Below are 26,534 nucleotides of genomic sequence, written 5' to 3'. Positions count from 1 at the left end.
CCGCACACCGATCGCGAGGTCCCGCGCAGGCCGCTCACCAGCTGTTCCGTTGGAAGAGCCGCGGCACATGTGCAGCAAACTTAAAGGGCCCGCGTAGGGAAAAAATTAGAGGGAACATTGATCGAAAGATATAGAGAGCTAGTTAGAGATTAGATAGATAGATAATTAGATAGCGAGCTAGATAGAGAGAGAGAGATTAGATAGCTAGAGATAGACAGACAGAGATACATTGTACTTCTATTTCTCCCTTCAATCCTGGTGAATTGTACTCATTAAAATCGTTACTATAATCCCAAGTACTGACAACAATCCAAATTGATCAACTGATGATTTGCAAATAGTTATCAGGACCTCCTTATGCAATATTTACATCGAGGATAGATCAAGGACACCCAATAAACACCTCCACAAATGAAGCTGACGGGACAGTTCTGATTGACGGACTCCTAAATGTCCCCCTTTGTAACAGTGAACTGATTGGGAGAAGAGTTGTGTGAAGTTTCACTGCACTTTCTTTGTGTCCATTGAGTAGGGAAACAGCGACCCTTGGTGGCAAGCTGATTAACGGCAGTGGCCTCAGGGCAGAGCATTATGACAGAGCGCAAGACAAATTAGGAACAGATTAAAACCACCTTTAGCAAATATTTCAAACTAGCCATTTAATGTCGATGTCAGATTCCAATCCCAGATGCAATTATTTATGAGCATTGAAAGGATTTATTACTTGTGAAAAATCTTCTATAACGTTTTGGTTCCCTTTCCCCATCCCTCTTACAGATCATATTTCATTCCCATTTCCAAGTCCCTGACTGTTCAATAGCTGGCTGCTAGGAAGTGTACAGCTTGACTGATCTTAACCTCATTAATTCTGCTGAAGTACATCCTATCCCTTCTAAGACAGCTAGGCCAAGCTTCGGAAATCACTGTGGGGTGAACTGCAATGTCAAGCTCATGGCCTGCTAGTCTCATGGTATAGCATGCAACTGCACCAGGACTTAGGGTTTTGAAAGAGGTGACTACAGAGATAGTGGATGCATTGGTTGTCATTTTCCAAAATTCCATCAATACTAGAATGGTTCCCGCGGATTGGAAGGTGGCAAATGTAACCCCACGATTTAAGAAAGGAGGGAGAGAGAAAACGGGGAACTGCAGACCAGTTAGCCTGACATCAGTAGTAGGGAAAATGCTAGAATCTATTGTTAAGGACGTGGTAACAGGGCACTTAGAAAATAATAATAGGATTGGGCAGAGTCAACACGGATTTATGAAAGGGAAATCGTGTTTGAAGAATCTGTTGAGAGTTTTTTGAGGTTGTAACTTGCAGAATAGATAAGGGGGAACCAGTGGATGTGGTGTATTTGGATTTTCAGAAGACATTCGATAAGGTGCCACACAAGAGGTTATTAAACAAAATTAGGGCTCACGGGATTGGGGGTAATATACTAGCATGGATTGAGGATTGGTTAACAGACAGAAAACAGAGAGTAGGAATAAACGGGACATTTTTGGGTTGGCAGGCTGTAACTAGTGGGAAACCACAAGGATCAGTGCTTGGGCCTCAGCTATTCACAATCTACATCAATGATTTGGATGAGGGGACCAAATGTAATATATCCAAGTTTTGTTGATGATACAAAGCTAGGGGGAATGTAAGTTGTGAGGAGGATGCAAAGAGGCTTCAAGACGATATAGACAGGGTAAGTGAGTGCGCAATAACATGGCAAATGGAATATAATGTGGAGAAATGTGAAGTTATCCACTTTGGTAGGAAAAATAGAAATTCAGAGTATTTTTTAAATGGTGAGAAATGGGAAATGTTGGTGTTCAGAGGGACCTGGGTGTCCTTGTACACGAATCACTGAAAGTTAACGTGCAGGTACAGCAAGCAATTAGGAAAACAAATGGTATGTTGGCCTTTATTACAAGTGGATTTGAGTATAAGAGTAAAGACATCTTACTGCAATTATATAGGGCCCTGGTGAGACCACACCTGGAGTATTGTGTACAGTTTTGTTCTCCTTACCTAAGGAAGGACATACTTTCCATAGAGGGAGTGCAACGAAGGTTCACCAGACTGGTTCCTGGGATGGGGGGATTGTCCTATGAGGAGAGATTGAGTAGACTAGGCCTATATTCTCTAGAGTTTAGAAGAATGAGAGGTGATCTCAATGAAACATACAGGGCTTGACAGGGTAGATGCAGGGAGGATGTTTCCCCTGGCTGGGGAGTCTAGAACCAGTCTCAGAATAAGGGGTCGGCCATTTAGGACTGAGAGGAGGAGAAATGTCTTCACTCAGAGGGTGGTGAATCTTTGGAATTCTCTACCCCAGAGGGCTGTGGAGGCTCAGTCGTTGAGTATATTCAAGACAGAGATCGATAGATTTTTGAATATTAAGGGAATCAAGGGATATGGGGATAGTGCAGGAAAGTGGAGTTGAGGTAGAAGATGAGCCATGATCTTATTGAATGGCGGAGCAGGCTCGAGGGGTCAAATGGTCGACTCCTGCTCCTATTTCTTATGTTCTTTGACAACCAATCATCAGTCAGGATTAGCTATTGAACTGTGTGTCTATCAGTATGTCAGTGTCCAAACATTCATTTTTCTGTCATATGTAATTTATATGTTAGCCGTGGCTTTGTGGGTAGCACTCTCACCTTTGGTGTCAAGCCCCCCCTCCAGAGACTTGAGCACAAAATCTAGGCTGACACTCCAGGGAGTGCTGCACTGTCGGAGGTGACTTGTTTCAATGAGATGTTAAACCGAGAGGACCCGTCCGCCCTCTCAGGGTACAATTTCAAAGAAGAGCCCGGGGGAGTTCGCCCCGGTGTCCTGGCCAATATTTATCCCTCAACCAATATCATCAAAATAGATGATCCGGTCAGCTCATTGTCACGTTGCTGTTTGCGGGAGCTTGCCGTGCGTAAGTTGGCTGCCGCGTTTCCTACATTACAACAGCGACTACACTTCAAAAGAACATCATTGACTGTAAAGCGCTTTGGGATGTCCTGAGGTCATGAAAGGTGCTGTATAAATTGCAAGTTTTTCTTCTTACTTATCAGTAACCTATGAGAACCAAGTGCAGGACTTCGATTTGAAAAAGTAAAGTAGAGGGAGCATATCAGAAGCTTGGGCCTTAAAAGTCTATAGATTTTTAGGAGGAATGAGGGGGCGTAAAGGGTTCCACAGTTGTGTGATCCTGGGAAAGAAAAGAATCAAAGTCGGTGATCCCAAGGCTCTTGATTTCAATGCAATGCGGATGTAGAGAGGAGAATGACCACGTAGGAGGAGGGTGTATTGCTAGTTTTGGAGGAACAAAAGAATTTCAGAAACGCTCTACTCATAGTAATATGGGCAGGGTAGGGGAAGACAAGAAAAGTTAACAGAGAGAGAGAGATGAGGGTCGGTTCAAAGATCACGTGACAAGCATTTTGTTACGTCCCGTTCCCCCTGAGTGTGAAGGGAGTGCTGGACGTTTCTGGAGATGTTCATTGAGTTGTTTGACGTATCAGCAGTGTGACGGCTGTTACTTCTCACTCACTGCGTTACAGGAATTCTGGTTTGGAGTAATGGTTCCGCACACAGCGAGGCCCCAGTTTCAGCTGTGGTGATAGTTTGAGGGAAGGTGATGACCAGAAGCTGCTCCCTTCTTAATTGTCCAGCTTCCATTCCAAATCAGGGCCGTCGCATCCATCAGGAGCTTCTCTCCGAGGTTTATTGAATGTCTCGCGGAGGTTTGCTCGTTTCCATTGGGTCAGCGTTCTAATCAGCTGACTGGTTCAAAGCCTATTGCAATATTTCCACTAGGGGTAAAGAGGAAAAGGGATAGATCATGGAGATTGATGTCCATCAGATATGGACATTCCCTATTTCTATTTCTGAACAGTCAAGGGACACTGTAACAGTGTGGCAATTATTGATCAGTCGCTGTATTCTCTCCACATTATAAGACAGGGCACTCATGTTGTCCACCCTAGAAGGATGAGTGTCTTCTGTCGGGATCCAAACCCAAGCCCTTCTGGCTCTGAGTCCATTACTCGACCAACTGAGCTACCAACCTTATTGGAGTTAGAGCTCTGGCCTCATGCAGTGATTCCATTGTAACTGCATATTCTTTTTGGGTTAACAAACTGTTGACATGATTTACGAAACACATGAAAGCTACACAGTGCCATTCTTTGGCGTGCAGTGCAGTGGAGTGCAGTGGAGTGGAGTGGAGTGGAGGCTGCTGCACTAACCAGTATGTGAGGTACAACTTGGCTGCTGTTCCAACGTCCTTTACATATGCCCGACCACTGGACCCACAATGTTATTTTCACAAGAAATGACCACTGACCAGAATAAAAACACATAGGAACAGGAGCAGGCCATTCAGCCCCTTGAGTCAGTTCCGCCTTTCAATTGGACCGTGGCTGATCTGTATCTGGACTCCATCTACCTGCCTTGGTTCTGTCTCCCTTAATACCCTTGCCGAACAAAAATCTATCAACACCATTCAGTAACACAGATTGAGGATGCACTAAGAAACGATGGGTCAAACTGTAATAACGGACAATAGAATGAAGGGATCTCAAAATAGGAACAGAGCAAACTTCAGTGGTCACACAAATGGACAAGACCATTGCTGGAGTAACAGGCACTGAGCAATCGAAGGAAGAACACCCAGGATGAGGTCAGGAGGATCCTCAGAACCATGAGAAGGGTCCGAGGCCCAGACCCCAATAGCCAGCAAGATATTCTTTACGGGGACCTTCTGCGGTGAATCCTTTGGTGTTCCACGTACACCAGTTTTCAGGAAATTCTGAAATTAGTCAGTATCCCGAGATAGTTGGCAAATCCATCGGCAACACAAAGTTGGCCGACAAGACATCAAGTGCACAAACACGGGCGACACTGTCATCTTTCCTGTTAACTTATTCATATAAGCAGGAGCATAGCCACCATAACTCCGTCTCTGTCAACTAATACCTTTGAAAGGGAGATTTTTAAAATATCTGGCCAGGAATGGGATTGACGTACCAGTAATTGTAGACAAAGATGGTCAAATACTATTGATGTACTGTAGTTAGAATACTGTTGTGTTCATGCGGACAGCATCTGTGAAATGTAACTGGGCAGGACGGAATAAGGTGGGTCTCGTGTAGACTGGTATCTTAGACTCAAGTTGGTCACTCTGGAGAAGGGTGCAAATGCTAATTCAAAACTAGGAATTTAGGAATAAGATGGGAAGTTACCTTTTCGTCCAAAGAGGTATTAAGAGTTGTAGAATAAGTCAGCAGAGAAGGCCATTGAAATGGATGGCATAGATAGGTTCAAGAGGACATTAGATATGGAGAGAGAGAAATACAATGGTAAGGTAGATAGGTCGAGGTCTGTAGATAGATGGAGGTCTATCAAAAGGAGGATGGACTTCTTTGGACTACTGGCCTTTTCCTGTTCCTCAAAGTTCTGCTCTTTCTATTGACTTTTCATGTTACAGGAAACTCTCTTTTTACCAGCACCTAAATAACCGGCAATCTCTCTTAACTGGCAAAATTCAGGAGTAGGTTCAAGTAAGTTTTACTTCATATTAGTGGCCGTGTAATCGGGGTTCCTGGATCTGTGGCCATGTAACCGGGGTTCCTGCACCTGTTGCCATGCAACAGGGACGCCTGGATCTGTGGCCATGTACGGGGCTCTCGTACCTTAGTAAGTATACCTCTCTGTAATCCGGACGTTTTGATCAACCAGCAGCACGCCGGTCCCGTCGGTGCCGGATAAAAAAAGAGTTTCCTGTATATCCTTCAGCGTCATCAGGGGGAATTTCTTAAGCGCGTTCCTTCTGGTTAGGTAAAATCCTTCAGAGATTGAATATGTCGAGGTGATTCCCTGACTGTGCTAATTAAACGTGATCTATTGGAAGGGTAATGCCGGAAGCGTTTCTCATTGCAACCTTTCCTGTGTTCTTAAAATGCAGAATAGGTGGAAATGAGTTTTGGGGGACAGTCGCGATCCAATCACTACTGAGCTGAGGAGCACAAAAACTGCCAATCTCACTCCGAGATGCCACAGAATAGCTCATGTGGGAGATGGAACAATGTCACACTGGTGCAGTAGAGGGCATGCATTGGGGTTGAGGAGGGGGGGGGGGTGGTGGTGGGGGAAATTGAGGGAACTTCACTTTCTATCTAAGCTGTGGTGTACCTGACTTGGGACTGTTTCTAGCTGACACTGAATGGCTGAAATGGGAAGTGTTTCACTCCCAACAATGACAGTCCTCACCAAGAGGAATAAAATGCTCGCAAAAGTTGAGAAAGAAAGGTTTAAAAAGAATGCAGCAGAGTCCTCTAGATGCATGGATGAGCCGGGATGGACCGACAAGCCGATCTCCTTCTGTATCTTATCTTATTAATAATTTGTGTCTTTTCTTCCTGGTCTCTCCACAGTCTTGGTTCCTCTGATAGTTTCGAGCCTTTCCCATTGGCCAGCGACAAGACCACCTGATACCTTCCTTGACACAAGTAAAGTTGAGAGAGAGAGAGAGAGAGAGAGAGAAAGAGGGGGGGAGGGGGAAAACGCCGTCATCGCTGAACACTGGGAACTGTAAAAGAAACAGCAACCATCTGAGACAACTCAGACACGTTCAAGGAAGAAAAAACAAAAAAACCAGTTCAGAATGATCTCTCCAGCCATAGGAATCGATTTTTTCCACTCAAATTGGCACCCGATGTCATCACACATTGTACAGTGTAACGTGGCTTTGAGTTTGGTGGGAGCATCTCACGTTTGCATTTTATAAGGACTGTGATTTTTAACCTGTTTAACCAGTATTAAGAGTAAAGGGTGAAGGTTACAGTGGACTTATAGCACACCAGAAAGGTGGGACATGATCAAACCCAGAATTAACTTTTTTTTTAAAAATAACACTACAATCTACAATGCAAACATGTCTATTATCTTTATAAGTGCCTCTCGTTGACTTTACATAAAATGCATTAAAGGCTGCATAAATGTATTCAAATATTTATAAATATATATAAACTATACAAGAATAGACTCAAATAGTTATTCCAACCCCAGTTACCCCACCAAAATGTGCTACAGTCTCTCAAAACGTATTCTATATTGGACTGCCTTAGCCATTAAAAAAAAAAGTGATCTGGATTCTCGCCTTTTCCCTGCACCGTGCTGTCGAGGTGATGTCCTTCAGAGACGCCACGTGGAGTTGTAGCCTCTCAGCGACACAACACTGGTATCTTTGGCCTCCGTGGTTCACCCAATAGGAAGCTCAGAGGCTGATTCAGGAACCAGCCAAAGGCCTCGACTGCAATGGAGGACTAAAAAGGGGCATTGTTGTAATTGCAAGCACTGACCTTTCATACCCCGGCCCCCCCCCCGCCCGCACCCCCCGAGTAGGACACTTGACATCGGTAGTCCCCTCCCAACCCTACTTTGGTCCTCGGAAACCGCAGCGAAGGGGACTCCTCACACTGGCCGAGTGACGGCATCGCCTTCACGGCACTTTGCGAAGTCCATCGCTTCCCCTTGGCCTTCGGCCCACCTGCCTTTCCAGAGTGGGGCGGGGGATGCAAGAACAGAAGCAAGAACTTGTGGAGGAGGGATGGGGTAGAACATAGAGGAAAGTGTATAAGGAAAGAGAAAGAGAATAGATACGAGAACGATTAAAACGTTACGTGGAGACCGGGCACCAGCCACAGTGCTGGATCCAATTGAACACACAGGTTGTGGACAAGTGGATTGGCTTCAAGCTAGTGATCTTTTTTTTTTTCAGTGTTGTCCAGCGACTTTCTTGTCCTTAAGGTGTAAATGATACTTCCACCAAATGTAAAGCCTTTGCAACGAGTCCACAATTACTGGGTAACTGTACACATTAAGCTTTGTGAAGGAGAAATGATCATTCACACAAATCTGTACCATTGTAGCTTTGCTCCGTCCACTGTCAAAGGGTCTGTTACATTTCACCCCTCTCCTGATTGCAAGAAGTTATTGACCCGCAACAAGGTGGCAGAACACAAGGGGGGGCATGAGACGTCAATTAATGTCTAACAGAAATGGGGGCAAAAATACCAGAGAGAGGGAGATGTTGGCTTCGTGTCTGTAACCACCAAAGGGCAGCGCATCCAGTACCAAGGGGAAAGCCAACTTTGAATTGATGTACAGCCCTCACACGATAGGCGGGCTTCCTGTCAGTTGCGTTAGAAAGGCCCCATTCACTCCCTTTAGCAGATGAAGAGACGGGGAAGGGAGGGGAGGGTGGAGGAGAGGACCTTAATTAAATCTCTTCTCATTTGCACACTGAATTCCAATTGGTCAAAGGTCTGTGATGTAACGTTGGATTCGACCACAAATGCGGTTGTATTCAATTAAAAAATGCTTAACCCCGCCCCCTCCCCACTCTTCCCCCCCCTCCCACCACTCCTCCACCCCCTACCTACATCCCACCGCTCCCCTGAACCTCCTCCCTACCTACACCCCAGTCCCCCACCCCTTCCCCAAACCTCCTTCCCCAGCCCCTCCCTTCCCACCCCCTCCCGCTCCATATTAAACTGAAGTAAACTATCTTTGTAAATCACTTTACACAGCGTGTTGTTCTGATCTGGAACGCGCTGCCTGAAAGGGTGGTGGAGGCAGATTCAATAGTAACTTTCAGAAGGGCTATGGGGAAAGGGCAGGGGAGTGGGACTAATTGGGTAGCTCTTTCAAAGAGCCGGCACAGGCACGATGGGCTGAATGGCCTCCCTCTGTGCTGTATCATTCTGGCCCAGTTACAGATAGGTGAGACAGCGATTGGGCTTCAACTGCATCATAAATCACACCATCAAGGATCTGGACTATCCTCAGCTTGCTATGATGGATCGCATATTGGTTCATCTTTACTCAAATAAATAGCAGTCGGCAGCAGGGAGGTTAAAGGGCAACACAGTGACCAATGGTGACTTCACGTTTGTCACGATGCTCTCCATTTAGTCACTTTGCCCGTCTGTCAAAAACACAGGCGGTCTTTCAGCCCTCTCTCAGAGAGCTTTGTGATCGCATATTTAGACCATCTTGATTGCACGTCTTGCTAAGAGTTATGGGTGGCTGATGTCATTGGGGAGTGATAATTCCTGCTTAAAGCTCCCTCTTTGAATGACATCAACTATGTTAACTAATTAAAGTTGGCACGAGATAGGCATCGCAGAAGAACAATCAATCCGTTTGTTGGCCCGATTTATTCAGTTATTAAGTGGGTGGGGGGGGGGGCGGTTGTCATGGCAGCCAAGGTAACAGAGCAGGAAACCGTTTGAAAAAGGGGGGGAGGGAAAAACAAATCAAACACAACAGAAGGAATTTCATCACAGGCGCTTATTTGGGGCAAGCTGCTCTCTGGGGGTGGGGGTAGAGCGGGGGGCGGGGGCGGTGGGTGTGAGAGGTTAAAGTGGCAACAGAGACTGAAACCCCAGATCCCATCGTCATCTACACATTGAGTTTTGCCAACTGAAAGCAGGCTGCGGCCTACCCTGGAGGAGCGCCTTGGCTTTGAGGGGCCCAGTCTACCCATTCATCTACCCCCTACCCCCACAGCGAAGGACCCGAGATGGAATCAGTGTGGCTAATGGAATCTTTGAAAGTCCCCGAAGCTTTACCCTAACCGTACACGGCAACTCCACGGTAACCGTGTAACCACGATCTAATTCAGTGATGCAAGCTTTCTTTCCTGCCCTTCGAGCGATTATTTTGGGAGGGCGGGGGAGGTGGTAAGGGAAGAGGTGGGGGAAAAAGGGACATCTCACTTGGCATTGCTGTCCTAGAACTCTGAGCGGATGGAAAAGGTACAGGGTCATTTGTGTCATGAGCATCTCTCCATTTCGAAATAAAAATACACAAAAAGCAATTCTAGATATAACACTGCAACTGAACTAGGTAGGCTTTGTAAAGACACAGACGACACACAAGAATCATCACCATTAGAAAAAAAATTTCCTGCTTGCATTCTGGGTAGTGATAGTTTTGGCTTTGCTTTCTGGTTTACCGCTTAAAAGGAAGAAAAAATAAAATCCGAAGTGTTAAAATTCTCGCAGTTTTAACAGACGCAGAGGCTGCCTGTTTCAGGCCAAGGGGCCTATTGTTCTGGTTCATATAAAGCACAGTGTAGCAGCAGCTCATGTTAAACATTTAAAGAGACACTGTCCCCTTTTGTTTATTTTTTGTTCTTTTCTCAGGGCGGGCTGTTATGTACAAAGTGCCGGAACGAAAACTAGACGTTTCTACAAGGCCTTTGTCACCCCACCCCCCCCCCGCCAACCACTGACCCCACTCCTTCCGTGACCCCACTCCTCTCTGACCCCCACTCCCCCCCTCAACTCGTAGCTTTCCGCTTCTAAATTATTGTGAAGGGGACAACAAAAGGAGGGGGGAAAAGTTAGCGTTCCGACCTTCGAGGTCGGCCGCGAGTGGGTCACAAGATCGTTTGGCTGTGATCTGAGGCTCTGGCCTCACCTGTGGCCAGGTTTCGTGACCTTCGCCCATCTAACTAAACCGTTTCAGCCAGCGGTTCGACGCAGCATCCCGCGTTGACCGTCGATGTCCTAGTTTCAACCCCCTATCGGCCACGAGTCCGCAGATCTCACCCAGAGTTTGCTACAGTTCTCCTGGGCTTGAGAAGAATGGAAGAATTTCTTTAAAAATTAGCCACGGTTCCTGCTCCTCGTCACAATCCAGTGATCCGTGCTGGAAAGTCTGGGTGCATTGACGTCCAGTGAGGCCAAGGCACTCATCCCGCTGTGATGCTCTCCACAGTTAGGTAGCTTACCAGCTCGTGCTGTCACAGCTCATACGTGAAGAGTGAAGGACTACAGGTCTATGTTGGCCTATAACAGCCTACCTGGCATGAGTCACATCTTCAGGAGAGGAGCGGAGAGACTTGGAAAAATAAATACACATCTTGGCTCTCTCAGTTCTGTGAATCCCCCCCCATTGCCCTTGAGAGTGCCTCAATCGTGCGTCGCCCTCCCAAATTTTGAGATTAAAAGAGGCTTTCTAACGATTATCACGGGGGGGCATGAGTAGTTGCATTGCGGAACAGGAAGCTGTGGGGCGGCAGACGAGGCCTTGTGCCTGTCTCCCCCCGACCCCCCCCCCCAACCAATGCAACTCGCGAGCCTCCTACAGTGACCGCAAGGAAGCACTGGCAGGAGACAAAACCCATCGGTTGGTCCGCCGCAGGGTGTGCCCGCCCCACCCCCTGAAGCACCTCCAACCCCGGGTGCTCACCTGGTGGCCGCCAGTTGTGGGTCAGTCATCGTGTGGCCAACCTTCTCCACGCCCAATAGACCGCCCGCTTCATTTACGCCTGGCAGCAGCTCTCACCCCCCCTCGCCAGGGAAACTTTGAAGAGATTGAAGTTCGGATTTTTGTGTTGTGCATATTTCAATTTGTATAACCTTTGGAACACGGTGTGCAAAGATGGACAAAAGGGATAATGTCTCTCCATACAACTCAGTCAAAAGCTGAAGACTGTAAAGCCAACTGACAAATTTGCCCACATTCATTCTTTAATGCCACCCTCCGACATGTAATCCTCTCCGTTCAGACAGTTGCGATGATCCAACCAGCAGGCATTATCCTAGATCCCAAAGGACGGGTCTGCTTCTCAGCCAGTCTCGTAGGAGGTGCACTTTTGTGGCGTGGGAATAAATCCCTCCTCAGTTTTGTTTTTTCCTTCCTCAATCTCTAAACAAGTCACTAAGACTATGTCGCTCATGCCACGCCCTGGGTAACCCAAGGAAAAATGCCAGTTGAGATCCAATCTTGGGTTGGCCTTAAACTCTTACTTCACGATCCACCCACACAGGGATTCCTGTAGGCCTTGAGGCCATTCTCGCAGGATCAAGCTAGGTCCTAGAGGGTAGATTAGAATATTTCACAGGGTTTACTAAACACCTTATTTCAAAAGCAATGCTTTCACTGTGATATCTTTTTATGGTTGGCATGCTACAATTGGCCAAGGTTCTTGCTCATAATCGCACCTCCTGCCTGGATAATGGGATGAGGAGAGGATCGGGTTTGCCTGCACTATTTCCTTAATTGGATAGTCGACTGTCTAAACTAGGAAGAATGTCCATATGGCAGGGTTGCTAGGGAACAGTTACCCAATCATGAGTCTGCACCTTTAGGAGAGAAGAGGAGGAAATATTTTTTAAGCTCTTTTTTTTAATCAATAGAAAATCTTTAGATCCAAATAAGTCTCTTCTAGTCAGCCAGATGGTGAAGAAAGGTCATAACTCAGAATGTTGATCGAGAAATGTGATTCCATTCCATGACACCCTTGTTCTTTTTATTTTTCAATTAATGCATGTTCCTCCTCTACCCCTGCTTGCTCCGAGAGAGTGGGCGGCCAGCTTGAAGCTAATGACACGCTGAAACCAGGCACTAGAAGGCTAACTCGGTGTCCGACTTTCCTGTGGGAAAGCCTTTGGCCTCTTCCTGGTTGCCCCATGGTGTTCAACTCAACTTCTTAGGGAGGGGACGGCGGGGGTTCATAAACTTTATTTTTTTTCCCCACAAGCAACTGGTTGAGTGCAGTGGGCAAGCTGGTGCGGGAGGCACACAGCTTTGGTAGTATGCCCACAACATGGCGATTTTCAAGTTTGATGTACCCATGTTCTCCTCTTCCTCTCCCAAGCGAGTTTGGTCCAAAAGTGCACCAATACCCCAGGCCTGGTACTAGCCTGTCTAGGCTTGCCAACTCTAGTTGGACTTATTCTGGAGGTTTCGTCACATGACCACCCCCCCTACACTCCCGCCATTGGTCACCCAACATGTCTATCTCATGTCAACTGGAATGAAAACAGACTCTTTGTTACCCTATTGGACGATTCTTGACTGTGAGTCAAACAGCTCTTTCCCACCGCACCCCGCCCCCCCCCACCTCACCCATCCCCAATAATTTTATAAGTATGTTCAAAGAAAATGAAAGAAAAAACTTTTTTTTAAATGCCCCATGCTCACAGCAGTGCCCGGGAGATTAACCTTTAATTCCTAGAGATTCCAGGGCAATGCTGGAGGGTTGGCAACTCTACGCCTGCCCTGAGGGGGGACGGTTGGTCGGACCTGGACAAGTAATTAACTAGCACTGGCGCGTGTACTGTGCATTTCTCAGTTCCCATTACAGTCTTCACCTCACACTATAACAGCTAATTTCTCCATAGCAATCTCTCACACACAAAAAAAAACAAAAAAATAAATTTAAAAAATAGCCGCTTAAAAAGGAATGTCGCCCGGTGACAGAGAACTGCTCTTGAGCACAGCAGATATTATAAGAGGGATGTGCAAACAAGGCGGGAAACCCACTGGGGGAGAGTACACTACAGAATAACCCATTCAGAAGTCACCCACAAACCACACAGATACAAATCCTAGAAAAGTTGTTATTCCAAGATTTTGTGTAGGATATATTGGGATCTAGTAGTACAGAGTGCCATATCCTATAAGTATAGGATTCTTTTCTGTAAGGAATGCATTGCAACCCAACTGAGAATTGCCTTCAGACTGAGATGAGAAGATGTGCCCTCAAACATCACATTAGGGATAAGTTCAGTTAACCAGGGTCGTGCTGCCTCAAACATGTCAACTTAGGGATAATTTTTAGTTGGCCATCGGTTTCCCACCTTGGTTCTATCTGCACGCCCCCTCGCCATGCAGTAAAAGTCCGTACAACACAATCCACTGCTTCAGCACGATCGCTGATTGCGCTAAATATTTTTTTTATTTTAAAAATTAAAAAAAAAATTAAAAAGGAAAATTTATGAAGGCCAGCCTGCTTTTTTTTTTGTGATGGAGATTCGACAAGTTTTTTGTCGAAAGAAAAAGTAACAGTTCTCGATTGAAACCAAGTGCAATGCATTGGGTAGTTGAATACCTTTGTATGTTAGAGATTGTTAAAAAAAAAGAGAATTTTTTTTTCTTATTTTTTTTAAAAGAAAAGTCTGCCTTTTTTTTAAGTCCAGTTGCCCCGGGACTCTAAACGAAGAGGGGGCAATACTATCCCAGCCTTTATAAGTGTGGGGAGCTAATGTATTTCTTCTCTTCTGATTGTTTTTTTTTGTTTTTTGTGTTTTTATTTTTTTATTATGAATGAATCTGTACCCCTTGGGGGAGGGCTGAAGGAGAGAATTAAAAAAACAAATAATTATAAATAAAATGGTGCTTTTTACGATATAAAGTACATTCAACTCTACGATTACAGTATATAGGTAATGAAACAATTAATTGTTATTGACGCTCACTGTAGGGAAGAGAAAAATCATTATTGTTTTATCTTTTTTGTTAATTCTTTCGGAACAAGTCTCTCTCTAGGCTGAGATATACGGTGTAGTACTAATGGAGTTTGGTGTTATTTCCCTGTTTAATCGCTTTCCACTGCAATGGAGTACAGTAATCATATATGTTATTCTATGGGTTTCTGTGTTGTCGCGGAATGCAGCAATCACATATGTTATCTCATTGTCTTATAACCTCACATGGTATCCATGCCGATCTCTTCAGCTTATCCATCAAACAGCTAAATAATTAAAAAAAAAGATGTAATATTAAAAAAAAATGTTTTAAAAAAAAAACTCCAAGCAAGGAAAACAAAAAAAAAGTCCTTACATACCATGTTCATTGGCGTGCTCAAGGGGCGGGAGGCTGGTTGAAAAGGTAGGGATGGTGGGGGTTGGGGAGGGCAGCGGGTAGCGCGCCTGCGCCAATCGGCGTGGCAACGCAGAGGGCAGGAGGCCACCTCTGCTACAGTCTTAGCCCCCGCCTCGCCCCCCTGCCCACAGACACAAAGGATTGGTGGGTGAGGTATCATGCAACTGGTTCGCAGCTTGTAGACGGTACTTGAATCGAAAATCGCAGCCACGGCCTGCTTAATTATTTCACTGTGACATTGCGGCTGGAGCAGCTCCTACCCTGCGCATTCATTGCGTCTTAAAATGGTTATCTTTTTTGAGGTTTTGCTTTTTTTAATCCACTTTCCCAACCGTCCCTACTCCTTCATTAATGGATCGCCCCCATGCCACGCTTCAACCCCACAGAATATCCAACCTCCTCTCAAGCCTCTCCTGGTGCTGTTTTTGGTACCAGGAGGGGGCATCAGAGAAGCTCGAGACCTTCTGGGGTTTTTCCCCTCCCTCTCTGCGGGCAAACACCTGGCCTCTGTTTTGCTGAATGTGGTGACCAAGATAGGGAACTCAATTTCCTGCCCCCCAATCTTCCCCTCAATCCTTAAAGACCTGTTGTGTCAGCCGTGGCTCAGTCGGCCGCACTCTCTCACTTCTGAGTCACGAAGGTCGTGGGTTCAAGTCCCCACTCCAGAGACTTTGAGCACCATAAATCTAGGCTGACACTCCAGTGCTGAGGGAGTGCTGCACTAATGGAGGTGTCGTCTTTCGGATGAGACGTTAAACTGAGGCCCCGTCTGCTCTCTCAGGTGGACGTAAAAGATCCCACGGCACTATTCAAAGAAGGGCAGAGCAGTTCTTCCTAGTGTCCTGGCCAATATTTATTCCTCAACCAACATAACAAAAACAAATAATCTGGTCATGATCTCATTCCTGTTTGTGGGAGCTTGCTGTGTGCAAATTGGCTGCCACATTTCCTACATTGCAAGAGTGACTACACTTCAAAAGTACTTCATTGGCTGTAAAGCACTTTAGGATGTCCTGAGGTCGTGAAAGGCGCTATGTAAATGCAAGTTCTTACACTGCAACAGTGAAAGACTATTTTACTCTCAAAACTGTTTAACAGGAAGCGGCAAGTGAAAGGGTTAATGACACAGTGAAATGCTTAAGTCCAGGAGGAATAAACAGGCACATCTCCCTAAACGTGCACGTTTAAAACCATGTAGATCAAACTGGATTGCTCATGAATATTAATTTGTGATCTAATGAATATTAATTTGTGTCCAATTCGGATCTGGTGTTTTTTGTTTTGAAGTATTGTACCCACACATGCTCGAGGGGCGTGGGGGCGGGGAGGGGCATGAGATTTAAACCTGGATTGAAGTTGAGCGGGTGGGACACTAGAATGTTATTTGGTTTGGAGTCTAATCTAATCCTGGTCGGTGTGATCAAGCCTTAATCTGAACTATGACTATGCAATTATTGGGGATTTCAGCACCTTATTAAAAAAAAAGTTAGTTAGAGACCAGAATAAATGCAACGCGTTTTGTTAGGTTATGCGTGGCTCACAGCGAGTGGGCTGTTCAGAGGCTGCTTGCTGATGGTGGGTGTTGGGGGTGAGGGGGGGAATGGTGGGGGAGGTGAAAGGGTTAACCCCCTTCAGGACCAGACCAGGCTTCGATGCAAGCCAGTGGGCAAGGGCAGTCTGGGTCAAGAATGCCACCTACCACAGCTTGGCCAGAGGGCCGCGCCCGCCTGCCCGCCTCCCATCTGGCTGGGCATGGGGATTGTTGAGACGCAGGCCCTGCCTGATACTCGAGTATGTTGCATTGCTGCACGCAAGGGAGTTCAGGAGTTAGGACTTAACGGGGGGGGTTGGTAAATTTGATCAATTCTCAGCTTGATAATTGGAGGGTTTCCACCATGGGGAGGACACACTGGCGCGTACAGGGCCCTCTCCTACAAGGACGGCCAATGTGCCGGCCGAGCACAGAGATGGCAAGGAGGTCGCGCCTCTAAGAGTCACTTACTCTTGCGCCCCAGAGGCCTGTGCGCTGATAACAACAGGGCCAGGTTTTCTCACTGAATACACTTCACATCACGCTCAGTATTTCCGGTTAAAAGGCCACTCCAGGCATCGCAACAAACTCGGCTGCGTTCTTCGAGATGGTGCGATCATTTCGAGGCGCTGCAGGTGGCGAGAGTTTTGTGGCCCGCAGTGCAGCCGTGATGATTCTCCTCTCATGCCGAGGCCAGTTCCAGATCCGAGCTGTTGCTGATGCTCCCGTCAACCAACTGAGGCTGACTCGAGTCAGGCCGTAGACAGGCTTTGGAGTTGAGAGGACCACACGAAGGCACATCAACTTGCCTGGGCTCGTGGGTGGATTGCACCCGACTTGGGTCAGTCCTGCAAGGGCTGTAGACCCAGGCGAGAGAGCAAGCCTTGGATTGCCGGAGGGGTAGGAAAGGGGAAGTAATTGGCTGAGATAAATTCATCCCCTCGCCCTTTTTGCTTTGATCTAACTCTTATTCCCTTCCAATTGGGGGCCCATCGATGGTGGGTGGGTGGGTGGGGTGGCTGGAATTGATTGCGAACCCCTCACTGATCATCAACATCCGTGAAAGCCCACTGGACAGGAAACCCAACAACTATCAGCTGAGCATTGTGGAGGGGGGGGGTTGTGCGGGCAACGGAACAGGGGAAGGGGAGGAGAATCTACTCACTTGCCAACCCACACTCCCACCCTATCTGAAGGTGGCTATTGGTCATGGATACCCATGGGGGTGGGGGGGGAGGGGAGTGGAGAAAAAAAACAAAACAAAAAAAAAATTGGGACTTTGGCTACTTGAAATTGTACCAACATTTCCCTAGTGACGGAGCATAGTGCTGGACCCGTGCTATCCCAGAAACCTCCTGTGCACGCCTATTTCCATGGTTTAATGCATGTTTAATTACCATTTCTTTCTCCATAATAAAACAATTTTATAGAGCAACACTTGTTTAACTGATTGAATAAAAAAGATGTTCTTGACTGTATGAAACTGTGTGTCAGTGATTTGCAAAAGCCTCTTGTCTTCAGAGTGGTTTGCTGCTGTCGCTACGCTCCAATTGCCTCTTTCTCTATCTGCTTTACTCCCCTCCTCCAATTTGTTCTCCTCGACTCCCGAAGAAACATAGGGCATTCAGCCCCCTCGAGCCTGTTCCGCCATTCAACGAGATCAATGGCTGATCTGCGACCTAACTCCATATACCCGCCTTTGGCCCGTATCCCTCTATACCTTTGGTTAGCAAAATACCATTAATCTCCGATTTAAAATTAACAATTGACCCAGCATCAATTGCCGTTTGCGAAAGAGAGTTCCAAACTTCTACCACCCTTTGTGTGTAGAAGTGTTTCCTAGACTGCTGGGTTGCAGTTCCACTGGGGGTGGACACTCTTCAGCTACCTCACCTGTTTGCTATGCCCGAGCGCCAACAGGCCATGGACCACTTTGGGAATCAGCGCCAAGCTCAATCCTGACTGCGCCAGATGGCCACCCACTTTGCACCAATGGAGGGGCTGGGGGGAGGGATCCACCGGATTGGCTATTTTTCCCATTCCCAAAAATAAGCAGACCTCTGTCGCAACCTGTAGCATCTAACTGCTTCCCTGACTGGGGTCAGCACAGATCAGGGATTGAACCAGAGACATTTCTGGCAGTGAGGCTCAGTGTCGTGACGGACAGTGCATTTAATCACTGTGCTACCACTTATACACTTGTTATCCCGTTTTCTTTGCCTGGCTTCCATGACACCTGAAGCACATGGTTACTGCCAATGCAGCCGATTGGCTGGGCACATAGTTACCACATGGTTACCGCCAATGCAGCTGATTGGCTGGGCACATAGTTACCGCATGGTTACCGCCAATGCAGCTGATTGGCTGAGCACATAGTTACCGCATGGTTACCACCAAGGCAGCCGATTGGCTGGGCATAGATACCGCATGGTTACCGCCAATGCAGCCGATTGGCTAGGCACATAGTTACCGCATGGTTACCACCAAGGCAGCCGATTGGCTGGGCACATAGATACCGCATGGTTACCGCCAATGCAGCCGACTGGCCGGGCACATACTTACCGCATGGTTACCATCAATGCAGCCGATTGGCTGGGCACATAGTTACCACATGGTTACCATCAATGCAGCCGATTGGCTGGGCATATAGTTACCGCATGGTTACCACCAATGCAGCCGATTGGCTGGGCACATAGTTACTGCATGGTTACCGCCAATGCAACCGATTGGCTGGGCACATAGTTACCACCAATGCACTCAGTAGTCAGTTAGGAGGAGGCACCATGGACTGGTCAGATATGGCTCTTCTCTACAATATTACCTGTCCCGTGTTTAATTGCAGCTTTAATCGTGAACATAGCGCAGTTTCCAACCTGCATCGGTCCCTGATCTGGGGTACTGAGGGGCCGTGAATGATTGTTTGATGCCACTGCACCTCCTCTTTGTTTTTTTTTGCTGTGGGTTTAAGGGCATTAAGGTGTCAGCCTTGGCTCAGTGGGTAGCACTCTCGCCTCTGAGTCAGAAGGTCATGGGTTCAAGCCTTACTGCAGAGACTTGAGCACAAAATCTAGGCTGACGCTCCCAGTGCAGTGCTGAGGGGGTGCTGCACTGTCAGAGGTGTCGTCAGATGAGACATTAAACCGAGGCCCCATCTGCCCCCTCAGGTGGATGTAAAAGATCCCATGGCACTATTTTGAAGAAGAGCAGGGGCATTCTCCCCAATATATACCTCCCAACCAACACCACGAAAAACAAACAGATTGTCTGATCATTTAAATCATTGCTGTTTACATCCCACCAGTGACTACACTTCAAAAAGTACTTAATTGGCTGTAAAGCGCTTTAAGACATCCTAAGTTCCGGAAAGGCCCTAGTTCTCTTCTATGATGCCTGTGGCATCACATAACCTCAGTGTCAATAGGTTTAAGACCATGACTGGAGCCAGAGACATCACTTTCGACATCACAGCGAAAAGACAATTAATGGCGTACTGAACCTCTCCAAACTAATCACATTTGAACACACGGCCGAATGGCGATAGCCTGCTACAGTTAACTGAATGAAGGTAAGTGTGCTTATAAAGATAAGCCGATTTCATAACAAGAGTTGATCACAGGCAAGAGAAAGACAGCTCAGAGGTCCTCATGATTGCTAAGCCAGCAAATGAAGGATGTGCTTTGAAATTGGGTGTCTCTGGCCCTTGCACGGCACCATCTCACTCACCACCTTCCAGAGGGCTCTTTCAAACCCACCTCTTTGATTGCCCCTTTGTCCACCTCCCCAGATCCCCTCTTACTCCTGCTTGGCTTTGTGAGATGTTTTTGCCACTTTAAAGGCACTATATAAATGCGAGTCATCGTGCACATCAACGGACCCAATTCACGCTCCACTCAGGTGCCCCACGCTCACGGGAAGCTTATACAGGAAACTTTCGAATAACCGGCACCTAAATAACCGGAAATGTCGGTTAACCGGCAAAATTCAGGAGTAGGTTCAGGTAACTTTTATTACTTGCCTTCCTCCATCTGTTGCTGTGCAAGGGTGTGGCTGCAGCTGTTGCTAAGCTACAGAGACGCTTGCAACTTGTGGCCATTGTTCTGAACCTGCAGGGTTTGTTGCTTTATACGGAGCTCTCAGCTCCGTATCTTTTACTATAGCGTTCGGTTATCCGGAATTTTTGATGGACTGGCACCACGTCGGTCCCGTCCGTGCCGGATAAAAAAAAGTTTCCTGTATATATTTTTTAAAATAACATGGGCGCTTTTCTCAGGAAACTCACTCCATGTAGAAAATTGCCTCACACGAGGTACTCCAGGCACTGGGCTCAACTACTTCTTCCAGTTCCCATGGTAATATCAGTCTAAAAACGAAAGGACGTCCACCTAATGCAGAAGACTAGGCCTTGGGCTTGAGTTGAGCCTGGAATGACGGGAGGCAAGTCGCTTTCTGTTCTTTTCTAAAATAACTCATAATCTGAAAGTAAGCATACAGGTGCAGCAGGCGGTTAAGAAGGCAAATGGTATGTTGGCCTTCGTAGCGAGAGGATTCAAGTACAGGAACAAGGATGTCTTGCTGCAGTTGTACAGGGCCTTGGTGAGACCACACCTTGAGTATTGTGTGCAGTTTTCGTTGCCTTATCTGAGGAAGGATGTTCTTGCCATGGAGGGAGTGCAGCGAAGATTCACCAGACTGATACCTGGGATGGCAGGAATAACGTATAAGGAGAGATTGGGTCGATTGGGCTTATACTCGCTGGAGTTTAGAAGAATGAGAGGGGATCACATTGAAACTTATAAAATTCTAACAGGACTAGACAGACTAGATGCAGGAAGGATATTCCCGATGGCGGGGGAGTCCAGAACCAGGGGTCGCAGTCTAAAGATAAGGGGTAAGCCATTTAGGACAGAGATGAGGAGGAATTTCTTCACCCAGAGAGTGGCGAACCTGTGGAATTCTCTACCACAGAAGGCAGTTGAGGCCAATTCATTAAATATATTCAAGAAGGAGTTAGATATATTTCTTAAGGCTAAAGGGATCAAGGGATATGGGGAGAAGGCAGGTACAGGGTACTGAATTTGGATGATCAGCCATGATCACATTGAATGGCGGAGCAGGCTCGAGGGGCCGAATGGCCTACTCCTGCTCCTATCTTCTATGTTTCTACTGTATAAGGAGATCACCAACCGAAAGCCAGACAAAAGTGGCCCGCTTTCAAAGGGACACCACTAACATGACCACAAAACCAAAGGAAACTTATAAAATGAAATAATAATAATGTTATTACTATTATCCACTATGCACTCCAGCCCCTGCGGTGCATACCAGTGGTGGAAGCGTCTCTTCTTTCTGATTGCTGTAAGTGTCAAATGAAATGAGCGTTGGCCAGTTTCCAAGGTTAATCCAGTAGCTAGCCCACAGTACAAACCTGGCCTGAACTTCGTTCTTAATTGGCACCAAATTGGCAATCTGCCTTGGAGGACTCATCAACAACACTGACGAGGGGAATGGAAATGACTCACTGGTGCAGTAGGGGCTTCTCATCCGAGGCTCTGGGAAGAGCAGAGAGAGATTTACTCTGCATCTAACCTCACCTGGGAGTGTTTGAAACTGACTCCGAGTATAAAATGTTTGGTGCACATTATCCTTCAACTTCACGGAAATTCTTAAATAGAATAGTTGTTTTTTTTTTAAAAAAGAGACTCCAGTTTCCAACATTAAAATGGATGATGACTGGCTGAAAGACTGGTGGCCTTATCCAAATCCAGCTTTTTTAAAAATTATTGTACAACAGTAGTTATACAACTCATCAATTACATAGTAAATCCATTACAGGTAGACTATCCTTTATCCGAAAACCTCGGGACCAGCCGTGTTTCGGTTTTCGGAAAATTTCAGATTTCGGAAGGTATTTTATAAGACTGGGAAATTTGTCGGGGGTGGGGGTCGGCGGGGGGTCGGGGTCGGCGGGGGGGTCGGGGGTGGGGGTCGGCGGGGGTGGGGGTCGGCGGGGGGGTCGGGGGTGGGGGTCGGCGGGGGGTCGGGGTCGGCGGGGGGTCGGGGGGTCGGGGGGGTCGGCGGGGGGTCGGCGGGGGTTGGGGTCGTGCGCACGACTTGCGCTGAACGAAAACACTTTCGGTTTTCAGAGGATTTCGGTTTTCGGAAGTGCGGATAAAGGATACACTATCCCTTATCCGAAAGGGTGGGGGTCAGCGGGGGGTCGGGGGGGGAGAAAAGAATATCGGACAGGCCGCTGCAGCTATTGGACGGGCCGCTGTATTGTTGGGTTCACTCTCCCGGTATACCTCCTTCACACTGCCCGGCTCGGCCTGCAATCTCCTACCCAGGAGGGAACTCAGTGACCCTCTGCCCTGCTCAGCGTAAGTCGTGTGCCACTCTGGTCATGTCGTGCGCACGACTTACGCTGAACGAAAAAACCTTCGGTTTTTAGAGGGTTTCGGTTTTCGGAAGTTCGGATAAAGGGTAGTCTACCTGTACATCCATTGACCACAATAAGAAAAAAAATAAAGCTTTGAGAACAGCTTTATGGTTAACAATATAAATGCAATGATAAATTTTTACAAATGAATCAATAATATTTACAGTACAAACTACCACTATTTCAATAAACCAAGAAAAAAACCCCGTATCACGCCAGTCCTACTGGCATCGTTCACCCATTCAATCGTTCAATCATCCGCTCGTTCGTTCGCAAATCCAGCTCTTCACTGTGTTGTCAGCACCAACACTCGTTCAGCAAATTCAAGGTACAGGAAACTCTTTTTTATCCAGCACCAATGGGACTGGCGTGGTGCCGGTTGATCAAAAAGTCCGGATTACAGAGAGGTATACTTACCAAGGTACGAGAGCCCCATACACGGCCACAGGTGCAGGAGCCCCGGTTACACGGCACTTGTGCAGGAGTCCCTGTTGCACAGCCAGAGATCCAGGGACCCCGGTTACACGGCCACTAATATATAGTAAAATTTACCTGAACCTACTCCTGAATTTTGCCAGTTAAGAGAGATTTCTGGATATTTAGGTGTCGGTTAAAAGAGAGTTTCCTGTAGCTTGGTCAGCAGGTTGCCATGGACCACCTGTCCCATCTTGGGAAATAATCTACCATCGTTAGCAGGACGTTCTGGGCCTACTTTGAAGGGAAGACGGTGGGACATTTCCAAGTAAGTTGGCTTTTCTAATTATTCAATGAATCAATCATTGGGTTGTTGCCTACATGGTTTTGTTATTTTACTTTCTCCTGAGTGGCCTCAGGTGAGGTTAGAGATGTGTTTTGCGTTTCAGTTTAGAGATGAAGGCTGCAAACCTAAGCCTGTATTAATAATGAGGTCAAAGACAAATTAAGATGAAGATGTCACATAGACATATATGTGGCTCAGTGGCTATCACCCTCACCTCTGATTCAGAAGGTTGTGGGTTCGAGTCCCACTCCAGAGACTTGAGCACAAAAATCTAGGCTGACACTCCCAGTGCAGTGCTGAGAGAGTGCCACACTGTCGGAGGTACCGTCTTTCAGATGAGACGTTAAACCAAGGCCCCGCCTTCCCTCTCAGGTGGAAGTAAATGATCCCCTGGCCACTATTTCGAAGAAGAGCAGGCGGAGTTCACCCGGTGTTTGTTCTTTCATCCCATTTCCCAGCCCCCACACTTGCTTTTCAATCTGTTTCATTTCCCGCTTTTTTCTCAGTTCTGAAGAAGGGTTTCGACCTGAGACGTTAACTCTGTTTCTCTCTCGCCACGGATGCCGCCTGGCCTGCTGAGTTTTTCCAGCGTTTTCTGTTGTTATTTTGGATTTCCAGCATCCGCAGTATTTCGCTATCGCATCGAGTTCTCTCCGGTGTCCTGGGGCCAATATTTATCCCTCAATCAACATCCCTAAAACAGATTATCTGGTCGTTATCACATTGCTGTTTGCGGGAGCTTGCTGTGCGCAAATTGTCTGCCACGTTTCCCACATTACAACAGTGACTGCACTCCAAAAGTCCATTCCAAGATTTAAAGAGGCAGTGCCTCGTGGTGGGGGGGGGAAATCGCCAACCTCTGTTTGTCTGAGGAGGATAAAGAGCAACGCCTGATCTTTGCAATGACGCCGGCACATACAAGTCATTTCATTGCCTGCTTGTTGGCGGTTGCGCTCTTTCATCATGACCGGAAGAAATTAAACCGGGAACAAAAGTGATCAAGGTGTGCCTGGGCATTTCGTTGAATGGGTCCCATTGACCATGATGCAATGCCACTGTTCCCCTGAAGAGGGCAGCATAAGCCCCTTTTCTCAGAATTGCTCCGGCAGCGAGTTCCACATTCTCACCACTCTCTGAGTAAAGAAGTTTCTCCTGAATTCCCTTTTGGATTTATTAGTGACTATCTTATAGTTAAGGCCCCTAGTTTTGGTCTCTTCCCCTTCCCCACCCGGCCAACAAGTGGAAACACCTTCTCTAAGTCTACCCTATCGAACCCCTTCATAATTTTAAAGATCCTGCTTGTGTGCCCGCGCCCTCGCCCGGCGGAGGGACAGCAGTAAAGCGGAAACCGCCTTCCGACCGCTAAATCCGCCGGGCCGGCCGGTCACCTCTCCGAGTGACACTTCGATAGTTCTGGAGACGAGCTTTTCCTCACTGACAGAAAGTTAGTCGCGCTACCTCCCGATGTAAACAACATGCTTACTCAAATGGCCACCTTTTTATTAACAGTTTGAAGGCATTTGTACAAGAAATTCATACAGTTCCACAAGGATCAGTGCTGGGACCACTGCTGTTCACAATTTACATTAACGATTTAGACTTAGGAATCAAACACACAATTTCTAAATTTGCGGATGACACCAAATTGGCGGGGTGGGGGGGATAGTCAATACTGAGGAGGACTGCAACAAGTTACAGGAGGACATTAATAAACTTTCAGAATGGGCATATAATTAGCAAATTAAATTCAACGCAGATAATTAGCAAATTAAATTCAACGCAGATATATGTGAGGTATTACATTTTGGTAGGAAGAATAGGGAGGTCACTTATTACTTGGAGGGTGCGAGTCTGGGTGGGGTAGAGGAACAAAGGGATCTCGGAGTACAAATACACAAATCACTAAACGTAGCGACACAGGTTAACAAGGCCATTAAAAAAGCAAACAAGGCACTAGGGTTAATTTCTAGAGGGATAGAATTGAAAAGTAGGGAAGTTATGCTAAACCTGTATCGAACCTTGGTTAGACCACACTTGGAGTACTGTGTACAGTTCTGGTCGCCATATTATAAAAAGGATATAGAGGCACTGGAGAGGGTGCAGAGAAGATTTACAAGGATGATACCAGAAATGCGAGGGTATACATATCAGGAAAGGATGAACAGGCTGGGTCTCTTTTCTCTTGAAAAAAGAAGGCTGAGGGGTGACCTAATAGAGGTCTTTAAAATTATGAAAGGTTTTGATAGAGTGGATACAGAGAGAGTGTTTCCACTTGTGGGGAAGAGCATAACTAGAGTCCATCAATATAAGATAGTCACCAAGAAAAATAATAGGGAATTCAGAAGAAACTTCTTTACCCAGAGAGTGGTGAGAATGTGGAACTCACTACCACAGGGAGTGGTTGAAGCGAATAGTATAGATGCATTTAAGGGGAGGCTAGACACGCATATGAGGGAGAAGGGAATAGAGGGTTATGCTGATAGAGTTAGATGAGGAAAGACGGGAGGAGGCTCGAGTGGAGCATAAACGCCGGCACGGACTGGTTGGGCCGAATGGCCTGTTTCTGTGCTGTATATCCGATGTAATCCGATGTAGTCCCGGCCTATTAAATGAATGAGCTTTGCTCCAAAATCCTTCAGCCATTGATGAGGGATTTCCTGACAAGAATTGACTGTAAATATCAGCCATTATTCTTCTGTCTATAATTTAACTTCTGTACAATGTTTAAAGCAACTCTGGAGAAAAATTGTACAGCCACTTCATTGGTTGATTCCTGAGATGAAGGGGCTGTCTTATGAAGAAAGGTTGAGCAGGTTGGGCCTATACTCATTGGAGTTTAGAAGAATGAGAGGTGATCTTATTGAAACGTATAAGATTCTGAGGGGGCTCGACAGGGTAGATGCAGAGAGGATGTTTCCCCTCGTTGAGAGGATCTAGAACTCGGGGGCATAGTTTCAGGATAAGGGGTCGCCCATTTAAAACGGAGATGAGGAGGAATTTCTTCTCTCAGAGGGTTGTGAATCTGTGGAATTCTCTTCCCCAGAGAGCTGTGGAGGCGGAGTCATTGAATATATTCAAGGCGGAGATTGACAGATATTTTAGCTACAAGGGAGTCGAGGGTTACGGGGAGCGGGCG

The 26,534-nt window shown here is 46.8% G+C and overlaps 1 protein-coding gene across 8 annotated transcripts in view; it reads left to right on the top strand.

Moving 5' to 3' along the window:
- Positions 1–17,685, top strand: part of nfixb (nuclear factor I/Xb) — a 609,152-nt gene extending 591,467 nt beyond the window's left edge. For all 8 annotated transcript variants that reach the window (XM_085971683.1, XM_085971682.1, XM_085971684.1 and 5 more), the window contains one exon: positions 6,424–17,685. In XM_085971683.1, coding sequence (XP_085827809.1) covers positions 6,424–6,438 — 15 coding nt within the window. In that variant the 3' untranslated portion in view covers positions 6,439–17,685. The remainder of the gene's footprint in view (positions 1–6,423) is intronic.
- Positions 17,686–26,534: the final 8,849 nt, after the last annotated feature.

Source organism: Somniosus microcephalus, chromosome 31 (assembly GCF_052327205.1).
Source record: "Somniosus microcephalus isolate GS21.2 chromosome 31, FLI_Smic_1.0, whole genome shotgun sequence".
NCBI lineage: Eukaryota > Metazoa > Chordata > Chondrichthyes > Squaliformes > Somniosidae > Somniosus > Somniosus microcephalus.
This window is presented reverse-complemented; position numbering and strand designations above follow the sequence as displayed.